Source organism: Mytilus californianus, unplaced genomic scaffold (genome assembly GCF_021869535.1).
Source record: "Mytilus californianus isolate M0D057914Y unplaced genomic scaffold, xbMytCali1.0.p SCAF_7, whole genome shotgun sequence".
NCBI classification, from domain to species: domain Eukaryota; kingdom Metazoa; phylum Mollusca; class Bivalvia; order Mytilida; family Mytilidae; genus Mytilus; species Mytilus californianus.
Genome location: NW_026262723.1, coordinates 12,960,436 through 12,986,158, shown reverse-complemented (window position 1 = coordinate 12,986,158; position 25,723 = coordinate 12,960,436). Strand labels below are relative to the sequence as shown.

The 25,723-nt window shown below is 31.7% G+C and overlaps 1 protein-coding gene across 2 annotated transcripts; it reads left to right on the top strand.

Moving 5' to 3' along the window:
* Window positions 1-7,791: 7,791 nt before the first annotated feature.
* Window positions 7,792-22,579, top strand: LOC127709085 (low-density lipoprotein receptor-related protein 1B-like). Of its 2 annotated transcripts, XM_052214436.1 has the most exons (10): window positions 7,792-7,911; window positions 9,815-9,983; window positions 11,110-11,331; window positions 12,322-12,440; window positions 13,582-13,863; window positions 14,489-14,620; window positions 16,916-17,134; window positions 18,092-18,289; window positions 19,527-19,596; window positions 21,792-22,579. In XM_052214436.1, exons 1-10 carry the CDS (start codon window positions 7,794-7,796, stop codon window positions 22,147-22,149), a joined length of 1,887 nt encoding a protein of 628 aa, XP_052070396.1. In that variant the 5' UTR covers window positions 7,792-7,793; the 3' UTR covers window positions 22,150-22,579. The 2 variants fall into 2 exon arrangements, with proteins under 2 accessions (XP_052070396.1, XP_052070397.1); XM_052214437.1 differs by lacking the exon at window positions 14,489-14,620.
* The last annotated feature ends 3,144 nt before the right edge of the window (window positions 22,580-25,723 follow it).

Sequence of the window (25,723 nt, the reverse complement as noted above, 5' to 3'; positions counted from 1 at the left end):
ATTCCCCATTCCAAACTAAAAGACAAATTGAAAGAGTTGGTATTACTTTGTTTTATTAAAAAGAATGGCGAACGTAGATACAAGTATCTTGTCTTGGGGAGAGATAAATCCTACTTTGTAAAAAATCAATCTGATTCAAACAAAAATTTTTCTGAAACTGACATTATCAAGATGCTTGATTTCTTGATTGACAACATATTAGTTACGTTTGGAGGACGTGTTTTTCAACAGATTGTCGGAATTCCAATGGGAACCAATTGTGCCCCACTTCTTGCCGATTTGTTTCTTTATATTATTATGAGGCTGACTTCATACAGGATCTTCTTAGGAAGAAAGATAAGAAGTTAGCAATATCCTTTAACTCTACGTTCCGCCGATGATGTTCTCTCACTAAATAATTCAAAATTTGGTGACTATGTTGAACGAATCTATCTCATCAAACTAGAGATAAAGGATACTACAGATACAGTTAAGTCTGCCTCATATCTTGTCTTACATCTAGAAATTGACAATGAGGGTCGGTTGAAAACAAAACTTTACGACAAAAGAGATGATTTCAGCTTCCCAATTGTGAACTTTCCATTTCTATGTAGCAACATTCCAGCAGCGCCTGCATACGGAGTATATATCTCCCAATTGTTACGATATTCCCGGGCTTGTGTTTCCTATCATGATTTCCTTGATAGAGGATTGCTGCTCACAAGGAAGCTATTAAACCAAGAATTCCAAATGGTGAAGTTGAAATCATCCCTTCGTAAATTTTACGGACGCCATCACGAGTTGGTTGACCGTTATGGAATAACCGTTTCACAGATGATATCGGATATGTTCCTTATGTCGTAACTACAATACCCTTCCCTTTTCACAAATGTGACTTACCGAATTAGACTATTTACCGGATTTGAAATTAAATAAGCAACACAACGAGTGCCACATGTGGAGCAGGATCTGCTAACCCTTCCGGAGCACCTGAGATCACCCCCAGTTTTTGATGGGGTTCGTGTTGCTTAGTCTTTAGTTTTCTATGTTGTGTCATCTGTACTATTATTTGTCTGTTTGTCTTTTTATTTTTGGCCATGGCGTTGTCAGATTGTTTTCTATCTATGAGTTTGACTGTCCCTCTGGTACCTTTCGTCCCTCTTTTAGATATTTGCGGTTTTTACTTTACACATATAATTTAGAATTGAGACAAGTTTGAGCCTTGCATATTGTATATACAATTGTTAAAGTGTGTATCAAATTCAACAGGCTCTGAAATGACCCAACAGTAATAAGATAGTAGAATACCATGCGTCTCAGAAAAGTTATAAAAAGTCGAAACTCTCTTTCAATAAGGCTATGCATCCGATTACATGACCTACCCTTTTTTTTCTTAACTATCCTTGATGATTGATTTCCAAAGTTAGGAGAAACAATATCAGAGTCAGTATGTGGTCCTCTGCAGAGTCGATTAATTTATGTTAAATAGTCATTCTACGACATACCACATACATCAGAAAAACATACCTTACCTGGGACAGGTTCAAGTAAGAGATAGTTTTATTGAACCCATATCAATGTATCTACATGGAATGCTAAGCGGTTATGCTAAAAGAGGTAGACAATAGAAACGTCAGGATTTTTTTATTAGTTCGTGATGAAATAGTACCGGGATTTTGGAAAAAGGGTTCAAGTTTCAATAGGAATTCGGGATCAATTTTACCAGGTTTAACAAGAACATGAAGAAATGACAAAACATTTAGAATACGTCTAAAGATTTTTATACAGATGATAATAAACGTGTGGTAGAAATCCATTTAAACTTTTATGCATATACCCAACTAAATTAAAAGAGAGAGTATACACGAAATGCAAGTGCTTAAACGGCGAGCATGTATACTGTTACCAGTATAAAACAATGCCATATTATCTATTAAAACACAGCTAATACCATGTATGTTTTACTTATACGAAAATATATTCAATCTTTACTAAATATGAAAAATTAACAAAATATGTAGGACGAATCTACAATTTCGATGAAAAAAGCTGATTTGTATATTGTGAAATAAAGTCCAAATTTTTTATAAACTACCAATTTGATATGTAAATTATACCGAACATGCTAGTGTTGAAATTGGTATGCACCGTGAGCTCAAAGAAGCCCATACCTTAAATTGTATTGGGGAGCTGTAGAAACACGTCTTTAAATTTATATAATATACACGTACTGTGAGCTTAGAGAAGTCTATTGGACACATTGTATTGAAAAACAAACGCGTCTCAAAATTTGTATGACATACATGTACCATGAGTTCAGAGAAGCCTACTTGACATATAGTAATTGAAAAAAGTATAACATAAATACAAAACTCTAAGGCAAATTCAAAAAGTAGAAATCAATCAAAACTGACAAAATCAAACGCTATCAATAAACGGAACAAGTGAAAAACAACTGCTATATTTAAATACTTGGTACAGGCATTGTCCGAATAAAACGGAGGGTTAAACTTGGTTATAAGAGAAACATGTCTTCAGGCTAGCCCACCAGAACCGTTGTATTGAAAACACTACAAACTCGTCTTAAAATTTGTATGATACACATGTACTGCGAGTTAAGGATGCCTACCAGACACATTGTATTGAAAACAATACAATCGCATCTTAAGATTTATATGATACACATGAACCGTGAGCTCAGAAAGCCAACTAGACATATGGTATTGGGAAGCAATAAAAAAGCGTGTTAAGATTTATATGACACACATGAACCATGAGCTCAGGGATGCCCACCAGACACATTGTATTTGGGAAACAAGAGATCTTTACTTTTTCTTTACATTTATATAATACACATGTTCTGTGAGCTCAGTGAAGCCCACAAGGCACATTGTAACTGAAAACAATAGAAACACGTCTTAAAATTTATATGATACACATGTACTGTCAGGAACATTGTAAATGACATCAACAGAAATACGTCTTTAGATTTATATAAATCACATCTACAGTGAACTCATAGAAGCCCTACAAACATATTGCATTTGGTTAAAGCAGAAAAAAAACGTCTTTACATTTATGTGATACACATGGAACGTGAGATCAGAGAAGCCTTCCAGACATATTGTATTGGGTAACAATAAAAACGCGTCTTTGGACTTATGAGATACACATGTACTGTGAGGTCATAGAAGCCCATTAGACATATTGTAATGAAAAACAATACAAACACGTCTTTACATTTATATGATACACATGTGCCCTGAGCACGGAGAAGCACAACAGATCAGACATATTGTATTGGGTAACAAAAGAAACACGTGTTTAGATTTATATGATACACATGTACTGTGAACTCAGTGAAGCCCATCAGACACATTGTAACTAAAAACAACGTTAACAGGTCTTTAGATATATATGATTCACATGTACCCAGAGCTTATAGAAGCCCTACAGACATGTTATATTAGGTACCAACAAAACTCGTCTTTAGATTTATGTGATACACATGAAACGTGAATTCAGAGAAGCCTTCCAGGCATATTATATTAGTTGACAATAGAAACGCGTCTTTGGATTTATGTGATACGCATGTACTGTGAGCCTATAGAAGCCCATGAGACATACAGTAATGATAAACAATACAAACACGTAATTATATTCATATGATACACATGTACTCTGAGCTCATAGAAGCCAATCATACCCATTGTAATTGAATACAACGGAAAGTATCTTTGGGCTTATGGGTTACACATGTACTGTGAGCTCATAGAAGCCAATCATACACATCGTAGCTGAAAACAACAGAAAAGTAAAGGCAACAGTAGTATACCGCTGTTCGAAATTCATAAACCGATTGAGAAAAAAAAAATCCGGATTACAAACTAAAAATGAGGGAAACACATAAAATATAAGAGGAGAACTACGACACAACAGAAACACAACATTAAAATGTAACACACACAGAAACGAACTATAATATAACAAAGGCCATTTTCCTGACTTGGTACAGGACATTTTAAGAAAAAAATGGTTGGTTGAATCTGGTTTTGTGGCTAGCCAAACCTCCCCCTTTTATGGCAATGTTAAATATAACATTAAAATGACAACATTACATGACAGGACTACAATACAAATAAATGGGAGAACATATAGGACAGAGAAACATACGAATAATAGCTAACAAAAGGTACCAGGTTTAAAATTTAATACGCAAGACGCGCGTTTCGTCCACACAAGACTAACCAGTGACGCTCAGATCAAAAAAGTACAAAAGCCAAAACAAGTACAAAGTTGAAGAGCATTGAGGACCAAAATTTCCAAAAAGTTGTGCCAAATACGGCTAAGGTTATATGTCTGGGATAAGAAAATCCTTAGTATTTAGAATAATTCATACTTTTGAAAACAGTAAATTTATAAAAATGACTATATAATAGATATACATGATAACACCGAAGTGGTGACTCACTACAGAATAAAAACGGATACATAAAACAACATAAACCAGCACATAAAAATTCACAGCCGAGTTAGCCAAAGAGATCAACGCAAAAAAGTGACGTCACATTCGAATTTCTGAAATTTCCCCAAAATAGGATAGAATTAGGATAGAATTCAAGATTAGGTTTATAATACTCATATAACATTTATGAATAACAATGAAAATTACAAAACTTATTAATATAAAATGTGGTAGTAATTAGATAATTAATAGTATTATCTAGCTATGTCGGTGTGTCTTCTAAATCAAACTGTAAACCAAATGTATCGTATAAATTTAGTTGACCCAAACTAAAATCTAATTAATGAACTGGGTGATTAATTACCTTTATCATAACACACGAATACAACAGAAAAAAATAATAAGATTTACAACTACAAGCGATAAGACATTTGAAAAAAAAATCCGATGAGAATAACAAATATAACATCAAAACTATATACATGAATTTTGGATAGAAAACTACCGTGACACGTCTTATAGCAATGCAAATTCACACTCAGCAAAACAGTCACAATCGGGAATAAGACACGTTCGGTAACGCGCCTTTGGACCTAAGAGTTGCAGATGTACTGTGAGCTACTAGCCCATGAAACAGATTATAATGATAAACAATACAAACACGTAGAAACCCAGCAGACGAATTGTATTCAGAAACAATAGAAACGCATCCAATCCTAAGACTTATCATAACCATGAACTTCCAATGAACTTACAAGGATTTACAATAACAGTTTTAATCTATTCTTTACCCTGTAAATATGAAGACGTAAATAGTTCTTATTAGATGTGATCAGATATTCAAAGGAATTAGAGAATATTACAAAGTAGAGGTGATCAGATATTTAAAGGAATTAGTTAGTAAGCTGGTCGATTTTGTTTTACTTTTGCAGAAACGTCATAGGAAAAAGTTTGTTACCAGTTTTAGGAATACTAAAAAGTAAAATAACAAAAATACCGAACTCGAAGGAATATTAAAAACGGAAAGTCTCTTATCAAATTGCAAAATCAAAAGCTCAAACATATCACACGAATGGAAAACAACTGTCATATTCCTGACTTGGTACAGGCATTTCCTTATGCAGAAAAGGGTGAATTAAATCTAGTTTTATAGTAAGCTAAACTTCTCACTTGTTTGACAGTCGCATACAATTCTGTCATATTGACAACAATGTGTGAGCAAAATAAACAGACATGATAGGTAAAAATGACAAAAATTGGGGTATAGCAGTCAACATTGTGTTATAATCTTAATCTCTATACAAACACACAACTATGTCAACAAAGAAAAACAAAAAGTCATGTATACACTCTATAGACAGAACACATAATAAAAAATAAAAGACGAGAGTACAAAAGATGACCATAGCATTATAACACAATGGGGGGATGTATAAATAGGATATTACCAAAAAATGGACTAAACGGTAGAAATATACAAAGACAAATAAATAGAACACTATAACACGTAATTAAGATGACAAACAACGTCAGTACCTAGAACGCTTAGGGTAGCCCACTAGACACGTTCTATTTGGAAACAAGAGAACTTTTTCTTAAGATTTATATGATACACATGTACTGTGAGCTCTATGAAGCCCACCTGACACATTGTTACTGAAAACAATAGAAATACATCTTAAGATTTATATGATACACATGTACCGTGAACTCATACAAGCCTTTGAGCTGCATTATATTGGTAAACAATAGAAACGCGTGTTAAGATTTATATTATACACATGTTCCGTGAACTCATAGAAGCCCGCCAGACACCATTTATTGGGTAAAAATAAACAACGCGTCTTTGGATTTATGGGATACATGTGAACAATGAGCTCAGAGAAGCCTACCAGACACAGTGTATTGGTAACAAAAGAAACGCGTGTTTAGATTTATATGATACACATGTACTGTGAGCTCAGAGATGACTACCATACATATTGTATTGGGTAACAACAGAAACAGGTGTTTAGATTTATATGATACACATGTACTGTGAGCTCAGATAAGCCCATCAGACACATTGTATTCGGTAACAACAGAAACACGTCATTATATTTATAGGCTACACATGTACTGTGAGCTCAGAAATGCCTTCCAGACATATTGTATTGAGTAACAACAGAAACACGACTTGAGATTTATATGATACACATGAAGCATGAGCTCATGGATGCCCACCAGACAAATTGTATTAGGAAACGAGAACTTTTTCTGTATATTTATTTGATACACATGTACTGTCAGCTCATTGAAGCCCACCAGACACATTGTAACTGAAAGCAATAGAAATACATCTTGAAATTTATATGACACACATATACTGTGAGCTCAGTGAAGCCCACCACACACATTGTAACTGAAAACAACAGAAATGCGTCGTTGGACCTATGGGATGTTCATGTACTGTGAGCTACTAGCCCATTAGACAGATTATAATGAGAAACAATACAAACACGTAGAAACCCAGCAGACGAAATGTATTCAGAAACAATAGAAACGCATCCAATCCTAAGACGTATCATAGCCATGAACATCCAATGTACTTACAAGGTTTTACGATAACAGTTTTAATATATTCTTTACTCTGAAAATATGAAGACGTTAAAAGTACTAAGTAGAGGTGATCAGATATTCAAAGTAATTAGAAAATAGGCTGGCCGATTTTGTTTACTTTTGCAGAAACGTCACAGCAAAAAGTTTGTTAGAATACCAACTGTATCTGTCTCCCTTCTATACATGAAAGTTTTGATTTAAATCATATTTACTTCCAAATGCATACCGATAAAAAAAGAGAGCGATATATTTGAGAGTCAGTCACTTAAATGAAAAAAACATAATATACATTTTTAAATCTGCTTAATTTGCATCAACCTTGCCAAAACGATTAACAATTCTTGTGCAACATCTCAAAAACAGTAATTGGGTTCTTTTTATTGATAGGATTAGCAAGCAATATATTTTTCTAAGCGTATTAATTCTAATAATATGTTTCGTAACGGATTAATTCTCAGATAAATATCATACCAATGTTTAATTAAATGTAAAACATCAATAACTTGACTTAATATGAACATTTTTGTTTGTTTCCTGCGCACATCTGCCCTAAATGATAATTAAGTACCGTTTTAACATTTGGTTTTTACAGGAAACTTTACCAATTGTTTTTATAAAGAAACAATGACCGTAGTTCAACTTGGTGAATTGTACTTAAATTGCGACTAATTAGTAATTTCCTTTTTGACACGATATTGATTGCGTAATAAGGAAACAATTATCGTTGAAAAAAAATCATTTATGATTAATTATGATTACTTACGGACAAGTTCAATTTAAAATGCATGTTATTATATTTCAAGGTTGTATTCAGTTGATATTTATCTGTTTTGCTTTAGTTGGAATTATAAGATATGTTACCTGTTCAGGTAAGTACGATGCATTTACAATGGAGAGTGATTCAGTCATATTTTGTCACAACCACGGGAAAACAATCGAATATTTATTTGTATAATACTGTTCTGGCTGTGAGTCTAACCCCAACCTAATAGAAAAAGCCCAATATAAAAAGTCAAACAGAATACAAGATATATCGCGTAGGATCCTATACCACTCAGCCAAAATAAGAAATACAAAAGGAGGGAATAACTTGCATTTGTTCAGCTTTTTATGTATAACATTATAAAACAAAATGTAATGTAATTAGGCAATTTTCGCCAGAAACAATGTCGAACAAAACACCAGAAGCGCTTTTTCATTAATTAATTTAAAAGGTAGTTAAAAAAATACCAAAATCTAAGGTAAATTCAAAAAAGAGAAGTTAAAAAAATCCGACAGAAATCAAACGTTATCAATCAACGAAACGAGTGAAAGACAACTGTCAAAATCCTGACTTGGTACAACCAACAGAATATTCCGAAGACAATTGTGGTTTAAACCTGGTTTAATAGCTATCTAAACCTCCCACTTCCATGACAGTTGTTTATAGTTCCGTTATATTGACAAAATTGCATAAACAACCCAAACATACATAGTAGGTTAAGGTGACAATAACTGACATAAAGTATGTCATGATTAAAAAAATTGTTATCACTGGACAACTCATTTACGAAAAAAAGATAAGGTTTCATAACATTTTGTAAACTGGTAATTATAAATAATATGCAAACACAAAGCATATCAACTGAAAATTCTGAACTCAAATTTAATTTCAAAAAGAGTAAGTCCATAAAACAAACTTTTAAAAAAACCCAAAATACTCGACTATATCAACCGACAAAACAACAGAAAAAAAACTGTTATACTACTGACTTGGTACAGACATTTTCCGAAGAAAATGGTGGGTTAAACCTGGTTTTACAGCTAGATAAACATCCCACTTGTATGACAGTGATATATATATAGTTCTGTTTAATTGACAAAAACAATGTAAGCAATCCAAGCAGAAATAATTGGCTAACGTGACAATAATTGGCACCCAGCAGCCAAATTGTATAAAGATACATCATGGATATATAATAATATAACTAAATTGAAAAATAATAAAAAAAACAATGTGCAAATTATTAATTAGAGGTTTGTCTTTAGTCAGTTCATGATGAGAATCTACAAATATAGTGTTACATGTAATATACGACTAAAATAAGATGTAGATATAGGGTATAATACGTCAATGAAACAGCGATCTATCGTAAAAAAATCAAAGGAGAGTTAAAGGCTACCATACGGTATTAAATGACAGACAGGTGTTTGAACAATTCGTTAAGCTCTAAATCGTCAACCTAAGTCTAACAGAAAAAAAATGCATATAGCAGAAAAAATAAAATATAACTTTTTATTCTTAAAAATAACATTTTCCTCTATTCAAGGCATTTGAAATAATTGTCACCTAAATTACATATTTGAATTATGAATGTATGATACTGTTTTCTTGACAATATAGACAATACTTTATTTTCAAACATCAGATACATACGTGTACAAGAGGACATAATATATACACATAAACATATTTGTATAATAAATATATATACACAAATCATGATAATGATTGAATGTTTAAATACAGCAAAATATCAATTTACATATTACCATAACATTTAACTCAAAAAGACAAACAAAAACCATAAATAACGTGTAAATATTTTAAAAAATATTGATTAGTTTTTGTAAAGTTCAACATGAAAAATATTAAATGCCGTTTCAATTTGTATTCCCTTGGGTTTGCTGTATAATATTGAAGTATATATTTTTATCAAAGGTTTGAAATTAAAAGAGGGATAGTTAATGCCCATATATCAATTATGTGCCATTGTATGTTTTCTTTTATAGACTTTTTGATAGTTTCCTCAGAACGTGGTCTACAAGAATTCAGTCTGCCAAATTTCATTTCGAGACGTGATTTGTACTCAAATACTCAAACATTTGCTGTTTCTTCGCTGTTTTCCAAAGGTTTCATTTTCTGGGTAGAAGAAAGTGTGAAAGATTACAAAATCAAAAGGTTAGACTACAGCATATTATAATGATGTAAACTTAATTATTTTTTATAAGTAGATCTTAATTTTTGGATTTCCTAGGCCAAACTGTTTCGCGAGTTTCCGTATCCTTTTTCATGTGGCATTCTAATTTAATCGTCCTCTAACCCGGTCTACCAACTTAGCAGAATTAACTTGTTGGATTTACTGTTAATTTGTTCTAAACAAATTAAATATTTGCTACTGGGTTTTTTAATCGAACAACAACTAAACAATTGAATATTGCAATTAAATTACTGAACATACATATTTGCAATAGAATTATTATATACAAATCTTTGTTAAACTTGATCAACCTGTAAACACTATTGAACTAACTAAGCTTATCAACATGATTACTGATAAAGATATTTTCCAAAAAAACTAAAAATTACTATTGGTAAGAAAACCCATAATTTATATCCTGTTTTCAATACCCAGGATGGTATAATATCATGTGACGTTTTTGTCTAACTTCTATGAATAAATATATGCTAAACCTTATGTCTTAACTTTCATGTCCAAACATTATGTAGAAAAACATTTTAGAAATTAAATAGTTGGTAGTTATTTATCTACACTAATAAAATTAGCTATATTTCACACCTTTATACTTTCAAATTTTATTTTTATTTTAAAAAAACTCAGAAGATGGTTCTGAGATTTAAATATAAAGATTATCTTTCAGATTATAAAACATTGCTGGGTGTAGCTCAGATGCCCTCCCTTACAATTAGACACATGAGAACGTGAGAGACTTTTTAAATCTTAAGCAGCCATCAAATGGGCCAGTTGTAAATTAAAAATATATATATATATGTTTACCTATTTCTATTTTTGAATTACCTGTACCAACAAATTTTATATTGCTTTGAGATTTTTATTATAAGACAATATTTTTATAAAATGTGCCCGCCATCTTGTTTTTGATGCTAACTTTGCTTGAATTGTATTACTGTAGATATTTATGTTTTCACTGTCGGAAATAAGCTCTTGAGAGCTTGTGTTTTCTATGGTGTCTTAGCTGGACTTTAAACAAATAAATAAACATTTATACATTATTTTAATAATTAATAAGTTAAATAAAATATAACATTCATCATCGTATTGTAGGGCGAGTTATCTGCCGGGGACTCTTGTTAATCAAACTGTTATTGTTGACCATATTTCGTCCATCGGTGATATAGAAGTTGACTGGATTCACGAGAATCTTTACTGGCTTGATCCAGGGAGATCTAAAATCCAGGTCTGTAGGCTTAATGGGTCTCATATCAAGACGGTGTATAAAGATAAAGCTCTGCACATGAGTGACTTAGCTTTAGATCCTTATGAAAGGTATGTTTTTATTTTGTAACAAAGTTGAAGTCGTCGACCAAAAAAAAAACAACAGTTAGAACATATCAAATTATATATCATATAAACATTGATAATCTTTATTTATGATATAATGCACTACCGTGGACAAACATTAATAGTATATAAAAAATGATTTTTAGTTTTATGTGCTTTATATAACAGTTAACCACATTAACTCTTTAGGGAAAAATATTGATCATGTGGAACATGATAAAAGTTTGGCCTTAACAGGTTTACTAAAAAAATAAATAATTCCAAATTTCAACTTTAATTGAAGAGTCCGGAACGTAAATTAGTTTGATTGACAATTACTATTGGCTTCATTAAAAGAATAAAATAATATGTATTTCATGCATTTATTTGACCAAAACCATAAAACATTCACCATACACGACATTACATAGATATAAAGAACAAGTACACACACATATATTATGAATATTATGATAACAACGAAAATATACATGTTTCGGCGGGCTACATAAATTAAATATCTGCCGTTTAGACCCTGAGTCTGATGCAAGGAAAGTACAAAATATCAATCATCGATAAATATAAAATTATTTAAAGGCTGGGCGGTATGGTTTAAAAGTTATTCCGATTACTCATAAGGAATCTAACATAATGCCGAAAATAACAATTCACTTCAAAATGCGGATCATAGATCACAATTCAAAATTCAGGTAATCGTGAATTAAAAAATGATAAGCCAAATTCCTTAAACAAATTAAATGTTAAAAAAAATGGAACGAAATTAGTAGTTTTTTATGAAGACAAAAAAAACAAACCTGTAGCTGACACAATACAATACAGAACAATTTGCTTTTTCGTAAATCCTGGGAGCTGTAAATGCTTAAACAATAAATAGCAAATATCAGATTCAATTTATTTATATGTACAGAAAATACATCTGTTTGTTTTTTGATATTTATTCGGGTTTTATCTATTCTTTATTCCAATTTTATTCAGATGGATGTATTTGGCCGATTCCAGTGAAGTTCCGAAGATCATCCGTATTGGCATGGATGGAAGTAAACAACAGGTTCTTGTAAAGACTGGTATAAGTGCACCAAGTGCTATTACAATAGGTATATACTAGCTTATACCTTTTTGTTATATTCACAGGGTTTACTGGAATGTTAAGAAGGTAGAGCTTGCATTGTAAAAACATGAAATAAAATGCTACGTTGATTCCAATATTATTATTAAACAAATGCATCATGTATTTATATTTATATTAAATTATGAATACATATTGTTCTGTCGTGCAAACATATAAGTTCCGCAAACAATATTTCTATTTTCACTGCCATTTTTCTACTAGTTGTCTGATCGCTATTTTTGGAATGTAGATTACTCATTTTGGGATGGAAATCAATAAATCAACTATGGTCCAATCACATAGTCTAATTACCTTGTGTATGTATGTTATATATACAGCTGTAATTCATTCACGATAGGTGTATTTTCCCATATCGTTTCTTCTGTTTTCGTTTATTCCCATACTTTACGACATTTTCCTCTTGCTAAATCTAGGGGCGTTGTGATCGTTGCTATACAAATCAAGCTTGTACAGAATCTGGGCTTCCTATGCCATAACAAAGCAGTGGAGCATACGAACCCTTTAAGCTAAAGAGAATCAAATTACGCAGATGCAATTACTGAACCAAAGTGAGATAGTACGGAACTTGTTAAACATAAAGCAATAAATTTCATCCAAATTTCTGGGAACCTACATTTAAATTGCGCTTTTTTTGACTACGCAAGTGCAAGAGGGTCTGTCTCCAAATTTGGAAAAAATCTTGGAAAAGCACAAAATATTATAGATGGTGCGACATTTATAACCAAAGTTCAGAAATTGTTTGTGTCGTAATTTAAACACAATTTATAGTAAAAAGGATTTCATATCGGAATTACAATTTCCTTCAAAGATTCTATAGAAAATAATTCTAATGCTTGGGAAGTTTCACCAAATCTCCTAATCACCAAATTACCAAATTATGAAATGCATCAAATGATTGTTTTGTTCATTATTATTATTTATGTAATGTGATATTCATTTTGCTGGAATAATGTATTTCTGTTGGTATATATGCCTGACTTAGAAAGATTAAATGTTATCTAGTATTTACAAACAATCTCAATTGTGTTTTAGGCTGAGCCAACAATTATCAATTTTATAGAGTGTAAACCAGGTTCGCTGCAATATTATTTTAAATATCTTTTTAGATAAAAAGCAACACAGGATTTATTGGGTAGATGACAAGCTTCATGACATCAAATCGTCGAAGTTTGATGGAAGTGACGTCACAGTTGTTATAACTTTAAAAACAGACAGGAACAGTTCCTTTGAGCTTGCTATATTTGGTTCTCATGTTATATGGGCGAATTACAAATCGGGCTCTCTCAAGATGATCAACAAAACAGAAAATAAACATCAGTCTAATCCTTATCAACTAGGAACAACAAATAAGCCATATGGACTGGAAGTATTTGGTCCAACTGGGAGAGGTAATTGTTGACGTATTATTCTCTTCGTAAAACGCACAACAGTAATAATTGTTCAATAAAATCCGTGATGTGCATTGCGCATATGAATCAAAGATATTACTAATATATTTTTAAAGGCGGATTAACTTAATACGACTTAAAGAGTGCCTATATATTAACCTTTTAATTATTTTATAAGTCATGTGCATATATAGGTATACTAATGACACATGCGGCCGAAACGCTGTGTATATATTTTCCCTAGGAAATCCGAAGTTTACAAAAGTTATTTTATCAACTTTGTTCTTTCGTTAAAATTCTCTTACGAAAAAACATAGATAATATTCATTGCAATCTAATGGTCTCAATTGACACTAATGATGGTTACAGCAAGGCATGTATAACAAATCAATTTAGGCATCAGTAGTTTACCGATGTTCAGATATCTTTAAACGTGGACAATTGCGACTTTTAAAACTGTGCAACAGTTATAAATGGATTTTCTTCTTTTAAAATGTTTCACTATCATAACATTTCATAACGTTTTTATGCAGTTCTATCGGTCTGTTTATAATTCATTTATATAATAATTCTATCTGTTTATAATTCATTTATAAAATAATTTTATTTAATATGTATCCATCAGGATGTAATTATTGTGGTATCAATAATGGAGGGTGTCGTTATTTATGCTTGCCGTCCCCGAGACTGACATTACATAGCCGTTCGAATAAATGTGTATGTCCGGATTTGAATGGCCAACAATGCATTGCAAGAGGTATTTGTCCAATTAAAATTCTTTATATTTCATAAACATATAAAATGAATAAAAATGTTTGCTACTCTTGTTTTTGACTTTTTATCAGATATTCGGAATTCTCTAGATTTATCTGTGTAGTGCCAAAGAACATTTTGCCCGACTATCGCTACTTTTCTTTTAATTTTGTATATTAAAAAAAGCCATTTTGAAAATCTTATGAAATCCTTGTTTTCTTTTCATAATTTTTTAGGAAAAAAAGGTGTCAATGTTAAATGTGTGAACAATCTAGAGAGAATCATTTCCCGTCAAAGGAGTAAGATCGATAAGGGCCGTATTTGGCCCCGATTATAAAGATCAATTTTACAAGATAAAAATGTTTTAAGTTGACTTAAAGACATGTGAGAAAGTTGAATAGAACTATTTGTGTCATAGTTTTATTCTAAAGCGTTGATTTTTACATCCCAAATAGGTCAAGATAAGAAATTTTGGAAAAATCTGACAAAATCGGCCGGATTTCAACCAAATTTAGGACCAGGAAACATAGAGCACAGGCGTCGACAAACTAAATATTCAAGTTAGACATGTTAAATGTCTTTACAAACATTATTTTAAAAGATCTTATTTGTTGGCGTATGCGCTCTATGTTTCCTGTCTAATAACTAATGCAAATTTACCCATTTTCATTGATTTTTTCGTGGAAAATCAAAATGAGTACTATTTTTGACGTCATGAATAAAACGCAGGAACGTAAATTTTCAACAAAAAGGTTTATTTTCTATCTAGTCATTGTATTAGCTATGATTTATCGTGATAACGATCAATAAATCCTAATTTGAAATTTAAGCTAAATAAGGGGGCCATTTTTGGGCCTTATCGAACCTACTCCTTTTCAATTGATTATATCTTAAACACGAGGACACGGACCTGCCTTTTTCTACTTTTTAAGTTCCATCATTTATATATTTTCAATTTATAACAGTCTTTTAAAAAGCTTGTTATTTTGAAACAGAGGAGCGAACATCCTTAAATGCACTTGTTTGTAATTTAATTGCTGATTCTTTGTATAGCATTATTTCTATTTTTTTGGATGGCATATATCATATATAAAAAAAACAAAAGGAGTGTGTACCGTAGTAAATTTCATTTAATATTTGAGTTTGTTACATTTTAAATAAATATTATTAACGAATTCAGCGAAGCACAAACCCCATCCTATAAAATGGTCACATGACTTATCGGCAACGCAGCAAATACATTTTAAATCTTTTTTACAGTTGTAGTGCATTGCTTACATTGCAACGATTAAACGATAATTTTGTATTATGAATAATTCATTTGATTCTCATGAATATTAACCTCTGTTAAATAATACGTGTAAAAATCAGATAAAGCTTTCGATGAAATTGTTTTGGCTACACAAACATTAAGCGCTTTACAAAAATTATAGTCCTGGTCGGATTGCAGCAAATTCTTTCCAATTGAATATCACTTGAATGTAATACTAGAAATGTATCTCATTTTGCTATACTGATCGCTGAAATGAAACAAAGATAATAAATTGAAAAGTCTACTCGGAAAGGTTTTGGAATGTTTCCACAAATCGTAACAAAAACGGATTACAAATTAAATTTTCTTGTCATTTAAAATTGAAAACTGTGTCTTAATTCCTATTTCTTTTAGATACGTCTATTCCAGGTTAAAATATGTCAAACATTATTTGGAAGTGAAAATTTGCCACCGGAAGTGAAAATCCTGTATTGCTTTTTGGCCTTTTTCTCTATTGGATTGGACAGAAAAGAATATTTACTCATGATTTATGTCAACGGGGCGACTCCAACAGTATTACACATGCTGATTTATTTTTATTAGGACTGATTAGCTCATATCATTCATAATAAATATAAATATTACATGAGGAAAGAAATTGTATACATATAGATATTCAATAAGGTACGAAATGGAAAGGGTACGAAATGACTATAATCCATTACATAACAAGCAAATTTCATGACAGTGTCGAAAGCTTCTCATATATGACTGATTGTTTGTTGCTTGCTACTCGTCTGATGGCAAATGTTTTATGTCTTTTCAGGACGAGAAAAAATCAGAATAACAACAAAAGTTAGGTTTTGCTAGGTCTATCGGGATAACGGGCCGTCAATTTTGAATGCAAATGGAAAATGTTGAACTAACAATGAAGGTTGGCTCTTTTTCAAAAGAAACAATGATTCATTACTTTTCAAATCAAATCATTGTAATTGTGTTATATAAAGGTAAATAAATGATATTGCATATCAATTTTTTTTTATAAAGAGGTACAGGGAAGAACTGAAGACATGACAAATTGTCAACAGATCCGCAATAGCGCAACAGGAAATTGTCAGTATCCTAAATGTACTCTCAATGGTGCCTTCGAAGCCTTACAGTGTGACACTATCGATGGCGTAAAGACATGCTGGTGTTCCGATTTATTGGGAAACATAATTCCCGGAACCAAAATGGTTGATTTAAATATACCAGATTGTTATAAAGGTTTTATTATACTTGTCATAATAGGACTAAGACTATTAGCAACACAATTTACTTATATTTATAAAACAACATTGCTACTTTATTCCTAATTTTTAAATTCCTGATGATGTAATCAAATAGATGTATGCTAAAGTACTAAATCATATTAAAATCAATGTGAATCGGATCATGAATGGATGGGCGGTCATTCGGTTGATTGTAGGTGTTAAGCGAATACTTTTAAAATTCTCCTCAGACCACAAAACTGTTATGAATCATGTATCACAAGATATGTTACTTCATTAAGTACCATTTAACCAGAGCAATGAACGCATGGCATGTTGTTACTCATTGTTCTAAATGGTGTATCGATAAGTCTTTTACTGTCTCCTTCAATATTTTATTGAGCTGAAAATAACCAAAACACCGATTTTTAAGTCTTTGCCTTCCCCATGCAAGAAATTGAATCCACGAACTCTTGATTTTGAGGAAATCACGCTACCAGGATTTAATTGAGCACGAGGAAATTGTGTAAAATATCTAGAGTTTAACAATAATAACACATCGTCTTAATTGATGAGTGTAGACTCTTACAGTTTGATGTCGAGTTCGATTAGCAGAAGATGTTTAGACTATTAAATATAAATATGGAAAACAAAAATCTAAGTTATAAAAAAACACAAATCAGAAAGGCATAATGACCCTTTTTTTTTTCCACTGAATCTTTTTATCGTTTTTTTATCCTGCTCAACACTCGTGAAATATGCACAAACTGTCAGCGTGAATAAATAGATATTTTTTTCTGATTTCGACGAACGATGTTGTTATCATCTGAATGTTACAAATTCTATATTTGTATAGATAAATCAATACTTCTAAGCTGTGCATGTGCGTTTGTGAATAGTTTCCGTCCAAGATAAACGGTAATTTGACATTGTATTTACAAATTGAAAAAAAAAATTCTTATTATTTTAAAAGGGAAAAAATTGAAGAATTGTTTATTCAGTTCAGTTCTGTTAAAAAGAGAGTTTAGAACACAACACGAACCAATGTGCACAGCCACTGGAGATTTTGAGGAAATGCAATGCAATCAGCAGGATTGTTGGTGTGTGGATACAAATGGCAAAGAACATAAAGGTTTTCGTGTGGCACGTCCAGAAACACCATCATGTAAAGGTACACATTAAAAGGAAATGTACATATTGCAATTTCTAACAGAAATCATTGTATGTATCAGCTGAATATGGTGACATGGAGTTACGGTCAATTTTCATGTACTCGTTTCATTCATGAAGTCACAGTCGGAAATTTATTGAAACATTGCTGACTTTGAACATTGCCGAGTCTAAGTTGTATATTTAGATTTTTCCAGGATTTTTCGAGGACTTATGTATACTTCGAAAACAGTAGAAAGTTTATTCAGCTATAAATATTGCTGTAGGGTGCAATTCAGAACTGTATGAAATCTTTACAGGTCTTTGCAAAATGATTGATCGAATGACATCGTCAATCAAACCAAAGTTAATTTAAAAGATATGAAAGACAAAGCTTAAAATATCAGGCAGAATTTTTTATGGTTTAGATTATTTGAAAATAATTTTCTAAACAATGATAAAGAATTTGTCAAAATGGACCACAATTATAGTTTTGAGCTATATTTAGACGTTTCTTTTATGTAGTTAAACGTTCAGAAATACGTCATTATGTTGCTAAAAACCAAACGTTTACATAATTTTGTGAAACTTTGAATTTAAGTGACGATTGAAAGACTTTATAAAATAGCCTGGTGTGAAAAATACTTTACGTCTATATTGTTAAACTATAATTTCTCAATGATAATGATGTTGTTCAATTTGCTTTTAAATATCTTTAACATATAAAATGTAGTGCTTACTTACCCTTGTTAAGATATAAATAGAAATGTCAAATATTCTTCCATTGAAAAAAGATAAATTTCAGAAAAATAATACACAAATAAACCAAATGGAATTATATTTTTATGCACATCAATGTTCTATGATTTCTCATAGCGATTACAAAAGGAATTAAGACAAAACCAACAGCTAGTCAATTGATTTATATCAAACTACGGTTTATCATACATTTCGTAAATTATAACTCTCCGTCTCTCTCTATCACACAAACACACACATACTCCTAACCATTGTACACTATATACACGAATAGTAACCTTTATCAGGTACGCAAGTCCAATTAGTGTGTGGAAGTAAAACAGATTGCAAACTTCGCAGCCACAACCGTCTAAGGTCGTAAGTTGAAGGAAACATTCAGGAATATAAGATTTAAAATCCAATATATATATTTTTTTTTTTTCGATATCAGATAAGAATATGCATCATTTGTAAAATTTCAAGACACTTTTTTGTTAAAATGTATTTGTGTCAAATTTCAGAAAACTACAAAGTACATTTAACGGCAGTATCCATTACTCTCTTTTTGTGTGTTTTATTTGCGATCTTGGCGTAAGTTAATTTATTTAAGTACTAATACATGTGATTAAACGTAATTGGATATATCATAAATACAACAAATCCTGAAATAGAACATGTAAAACAAATCAAACTGGTAAGAATTATCCTGCTTCAGATGTTCCTGAGATGTACAGTACTGTAATTCCTAAACTTGATCAATCTGATCAATCTACTATAGACAATTACAAAAAGGGTATCAACAAAATCAAATAAGCAGAAATGGAACACAATCATCCAGCAGAAACAAAATAATTAACGGCATAAAACATTCTTTTTAAAACGCATATACTAACCATTAGTATCATTATGTATGAAAGGAAGGATCACATTCGGAAGTCTATTCCTTACTGCAATTGCTTCAAATTATATATAATTGAACTATAACGTAAGGATATAGTGCATGTATTCTTGGTATAAAAGTATGATTTTATCTATGTAAGGTTATTAAATCATGTTTAACAATTTTATTATTTTATAACTAAAAGAAACTAGTGAATATTTTCGACTATATTGTTTATTGAATGTTTAATAACGAATGAATCATTTACTAATTGTATATAATGATTTATCATGATCTTTTGCATATTAGAAAAATGATAACAAAAGGAGATGTGATATGACTGCCAATGAGAAAACTATCCGCCAGAGTTCAAATGATGAAGATAAACGGAATTATTGATCACCATACGGACTTCGACAATGAGAAAAAACTTGACCAAAAACGTAAAAGGAAAAAATGACAAAGTTACCAATTGATAACAATATATGAATAATTTTGAAAAAGAACATGACCATGATATATAATAATATTAACAGTACCAATTTTACTGTACTGGATGCTCAATTCGACAATGAATGTCTCTTTAGTGATGCTCGAGGTCAAAATATTTGAAAACCCAAAACGTGTTATAAAAATGAAGATCCTATAAACTAAACAGGAATAAAACTAAAGCCAGAGCCAGCCAAGGAATCAGAGCATTGCATGATGGAAATATATACTTTAATTTGAAACAAATTTCCAAAATTTTGTAACAGAGAATTTAGAAATGACAAAAAACAAACAATTCACGCTAAACTACATTGAAAACATAAAAATATTATTGATCAAACTACACCCATCAAAAACCTTGATGTGTTTATAACAGTTAAGCTTTTTGAAAGGATTCTAAACTGAAGCTTTTAGACATTAATATTTTATTTCCTAATTTTGAAAATAGATTCTCTTGTAGTGATTTTTAACGTAACAGAGCTATTTATAAATCGTATTATTTACACAGACACCACATATATTAAAATCAAAAGTTTCAATTTCAATGTACAGAGGGGGTGCATGAAAAGCTATCTTGTTGGAGAAAAAAAGAAAAAAAACTCGTATGTTACGGACGCCATCACGAGTTGGTTGACCGTTATGGAATAACCGTTTCACAGATGATATCGGATATGTTCCTTATGTCGTAACTACAATACCCTCCCTTTTCACGAATGTGACTTACCGAATTAGACTATTTACCGGATTTGTAATAACATAAGTAACACGACGGGTGCCACATGTGGAGCAGGATCTGCTTACCCTTCTGGAGCACCTGAGATCACCCCAGTTTTTGGTGGGGTTCGTGTTGCTTAGTCTTTGGTTTTCTATGTTGTGTCATCTGTACTAGTATTTGTCTGTTTGTCTTTTTTATTTTTGGCCATGGCGTTGTCAGTTTGTTTTCGATCTATGAGTTTGACTGTCCCTCTGGTATCTTTCGTCCCTCTTTTATGTAGCATAAAGATGTATCTATGTTTAAATTTATTAAAAACAAAAGTATTTGTACCGATGAAACAAAACTAAAAAAAAAAATACCTACGGTCTTTAATAGATATCCGTAAAATATGAATTTAGTCGAAGGATTAATCAATGTATTGATATTGACTTACGGGCTTTATAAACAACATCACATTAAAAAATGGGATTTGATATCCCGTTTGTAATAAGAAGGTACAGAAAAACTTCCTAACCAAATTTTTGTATCTATGAAATAATTAAATAATAGCTCTAAGTATTAAGATTTTTAAGATTCTATTATAATGTGATTTCGAATGACAAATTTAGGAATTATACACAAAATATTGACATTTTACTTCAATGTTCAGAAGAGATATTTTCTATTTTGCTCCATCCACCGATATTATTTGAATAATTTTAGGTTTTGCATCCAGCGAAGGCAACGAAAAAACCCTAACACTTCTTCCATACGTGACCAAGCACAGATTTACCCTGAAATTCAGACACATCACTATGATGAAATTACAGACTTGGATGATTCTCAAAGTCTTGCTGACGTTTCTCACAGTCTTGATGACGTTGCATACGAAACTCCACGGTTTGCCAATAAAAAGGCACTCAGACGAACGAACTCCGATGAAGACGATTTTGGATATCTAAAGCCACATACTTATTGCAATAGCATTGTCACTGTCGTTAAAAAGTTTAATCAAAACAAAGATACTTCAGAACTTAAACGAAACAAATATGGATATACAGCTCCCGTGAAAATTCATTAAAAAGGAGACGATACAAAAAAAAATAGATCTCAGAAAATAAACACAGCTGGATGTGCAATTCCGATGAAAGGAGAACAAACATATCAGACAACTTCAGAAAAATCTTCTCCATTTGTTGAAAATTTCTTGTGACACTGTCGACGGTATAAAAATTGACTTCTTGTTTTTTACATTTTTAACCTACCATTGATGAACAAATAATAGAAACTTACAAATAAGATGAACTGCATGATTGCAAAAAGCTATGTTAGACCAAATCAAACTGTTCACTTAAATTTGGGATATTTTGGCGTATCACTTTTTTAAATGTGTGTCCAAAAAGAATAGATTTTAAATAAGGTGTGCTATAATTAGTTTGACAGATTCAATCATCTTTTTTTAAAGAGAATGTATTGACAAGTGTTCAATCAATAAACATACTTTTTTTAAATCAGCATACATAGGCAAATTTTGCTTAGTAATACGTGAAATTTACATCAATCTCACGTAAAAATCACGTGAAAAATGTCATGTGAAATTCACCTCAAACGAGCTTATATATGAAACTCACGTGAATCTCACATAAGAAATTTTCACGTAAATTTCATATGATATTTACATCCCGAAAAAATGGTATTTTTCATGATTTTTATAAAATTTGATTTAATCCACCATTTTCTACAAAGAGGAAATGCCTATACCAAGTAAGGAGTATGACAGTTGCTATTCATTGGATGATGTGTTTAAGCTTTTGATTTTGCCATTTGATAAGGGACTTTCCGATTTGAATTTTTCTTGGAGTTCTGTTTTTTTGTTATTTTACTTTTTTTTGAAAATGTTGATGTTATTTCTAAAATGCACGTATATTTCACGTAAAAAATTTCATGTGATTTACACGTTTAATTCACATGAGTTTCACATGAGATTCGCGTGAAACTCACGTGAAATCTTTTCACGTGAGTGAAACTTCCCTGTTTATTGTTAATAAATCCGTCTATTGGTGAATACTGTATGTAAAGTTCTCATTGTGTTTTAGATATTTGTGTCGGTTTGGTGCTGACTTATTAACCATAGGTACATATTGTTGTGACATGTTGTAAAAGACAATAGAGCCGTATCAGAAGGCCGCATTATGGGCCATGTCAATTTGATAACAAAACGTACATAGTTTTAAATCTGTCAAATAGCATCATTTAGATATTCACAAGACTTTATCTGCATATATAAGAGCGTATAGTTTAATTTTGTTAAAATCATTAGCTTTGTTAATAAGAATTTCTTTCGTCTAATGAACTCTGCAAAAATAGTTTGTTCTTATGTTGTACTCTCACACCACTGCATCAGGTTAGGTTGAGGTTTTGGGCATCGGCAAACATGTTTAACCCCGCAACAATCTGTGTGTACTTGTCCCAAGTGGGAACCGTACGGTGACCTATAGTTGTGTCCTTTTACATCATTTGGTCTCTTGTGGTGAGTTGTCGTATTGGCAATCATACCACATCCTGTTATCTTTATAAAAAAAAAGAAAAAACTAACATTTAGATCTTTTCAATAAATTCAATTCAGAATGGAAATGGGGAATGAGTCAAAGAGACAACAACCCGACGGAAGAGCAGAAAACAGCCCAAGGCCACCAATGGGTCCACAATACAGCGAGAAATTCCGGACCCGTTGGCGGGCTTCAGCTGGCCCCTAAACAAAAGTGTATACTAGTTCAGTGAAAATAGACGTCACACTAAAATCCGAAACACATTCTGGAGCACCTGAGATCAACCCCGGTTTTTGATGGGGTTCGTGTTGCTTAGTCTTTAGTTTTCTATGTTGTGTCATCTGTACTATTGTTTGTCTATTTGTCTTTTTATTTTTGGCCATGGTGTTGTCAGTTTGTTTTCGATCTGTGAGTTTGACTGTCCCTTTGGTATCTTTCGTCCCTCTCTTACATAATAGAACTAAAATTAAAAAAACATACAATAGGTATAGGAAAATGTGGTATGAGTGCTAATAAGACAACGCGCCATCCAAGACACAATTTGTAAAAGTAAACCATTATAGGTCAAAGTACGGCCTTCAACACGGAGCCTTGGCTTACACCGAACAGCAAGCTATAAAGGGACCCAAAAATGACTAGTGGAAAACCATTCAAACAGGCAAACCAACGGTCTAATCTATACAAAAACAACGAGAAACACTTATGAACCACATCAACAAACGACAACCACTGACCATCAGGTTCCTGACTTAGGACAGGGGCAAACAAATGCAGCGGGTTTAAACGTTTTAATAGGCGCCAACCTTCACCGTACTGAAACAATAGTGTAACATCACAACATAGAAAGACACACTATAACATATTAATTGAAATGGCTTAACTTAATCAAAAGACATATAAACAAAAACAAGTGAACATACACTGAACGAATTAATTTGATCTATGAAACAATATAAACACAAAAAATGATTTTTCAAAACATAGCGGTTTCAATTATCAATATTGAAATATTTTGTCCCGTCTCTACCTATTTTGAAAACTTCTTTAAGAAACTCTACTGTAGGGCATAAGTGCATATAAGCATGTAACAGGGTGAGAAGTTCAGCCACGTATAATACATGGTCACTACGAAGACAACATCATCTAAAGTGAATTTTAAAAAAAGGATACTATATCATAAATGTTGAGCAATTACCACAATAAAATTAGAAACATTATGATTATATATTTTTAAACACCATTAAGTAAAGTCTTGCAAAAGTTCACATAAATCAAACGAAAATTATTAGTATACTCATTTTTATGTGACTATTTTGACATTTAAAAATGTGTTATGAACAGCGGTATACTACTGTTGCCTTTATTTATGATAATGATACAATTTATGCAAAATAAAGTAATGACAGGATGTTTTTGAATGCATTGTAACTTTTTTTATCAAATTAGCTTCAAAATATGCCTATTATCTCTGAACATACTATACTAATTTACATGTATCTACGTTTGTCAATCATTTATATGATAAAAGGCAGGACCAATTCTTTCAATATGTCATTTAGTTTGCAAGGGAAGGGGGGATACTTGTGGAAAGGGTAAAACATGAAAGATTTGAAACTAGTGCAAGAGTCTTAGATTGTATGTACTCTAACAGATACTTGGATTTTTTAGTATCCACATCGGATTCACGCCGCCCCTAGAATATGCAGTTTCACAACACCTTTGAAACCCGGCATTGATTGCTGATACAATCAATGTTAATGATTTAGAAGGAGGTTTCGTGGAGCACTTGGTAACGTGCAGTGCTGTTTATACCAGGACACTAGTTCTAACAACAAATGTGTTAAGTAGAAGATGCAATCGACTTTTCAAAGTTCTTGTACTGTTTCAAAGGCCGTTTTTTAATTTAATTGTAAACTTATGTTTTTCCATTGATATGTTGACCGTACTAGTTGGTCTGATACAAAGAGAGAGAGAAGATACACAAGAAGAAAGAAGATACCAAGAGGCAGTATGGTTCACAACTCCAATAAAACTGACAACATCATACCCAAAAATATTAACGACGAAAAATTGAAGATTGACAACACGAACCCCGCTAAAACCCGA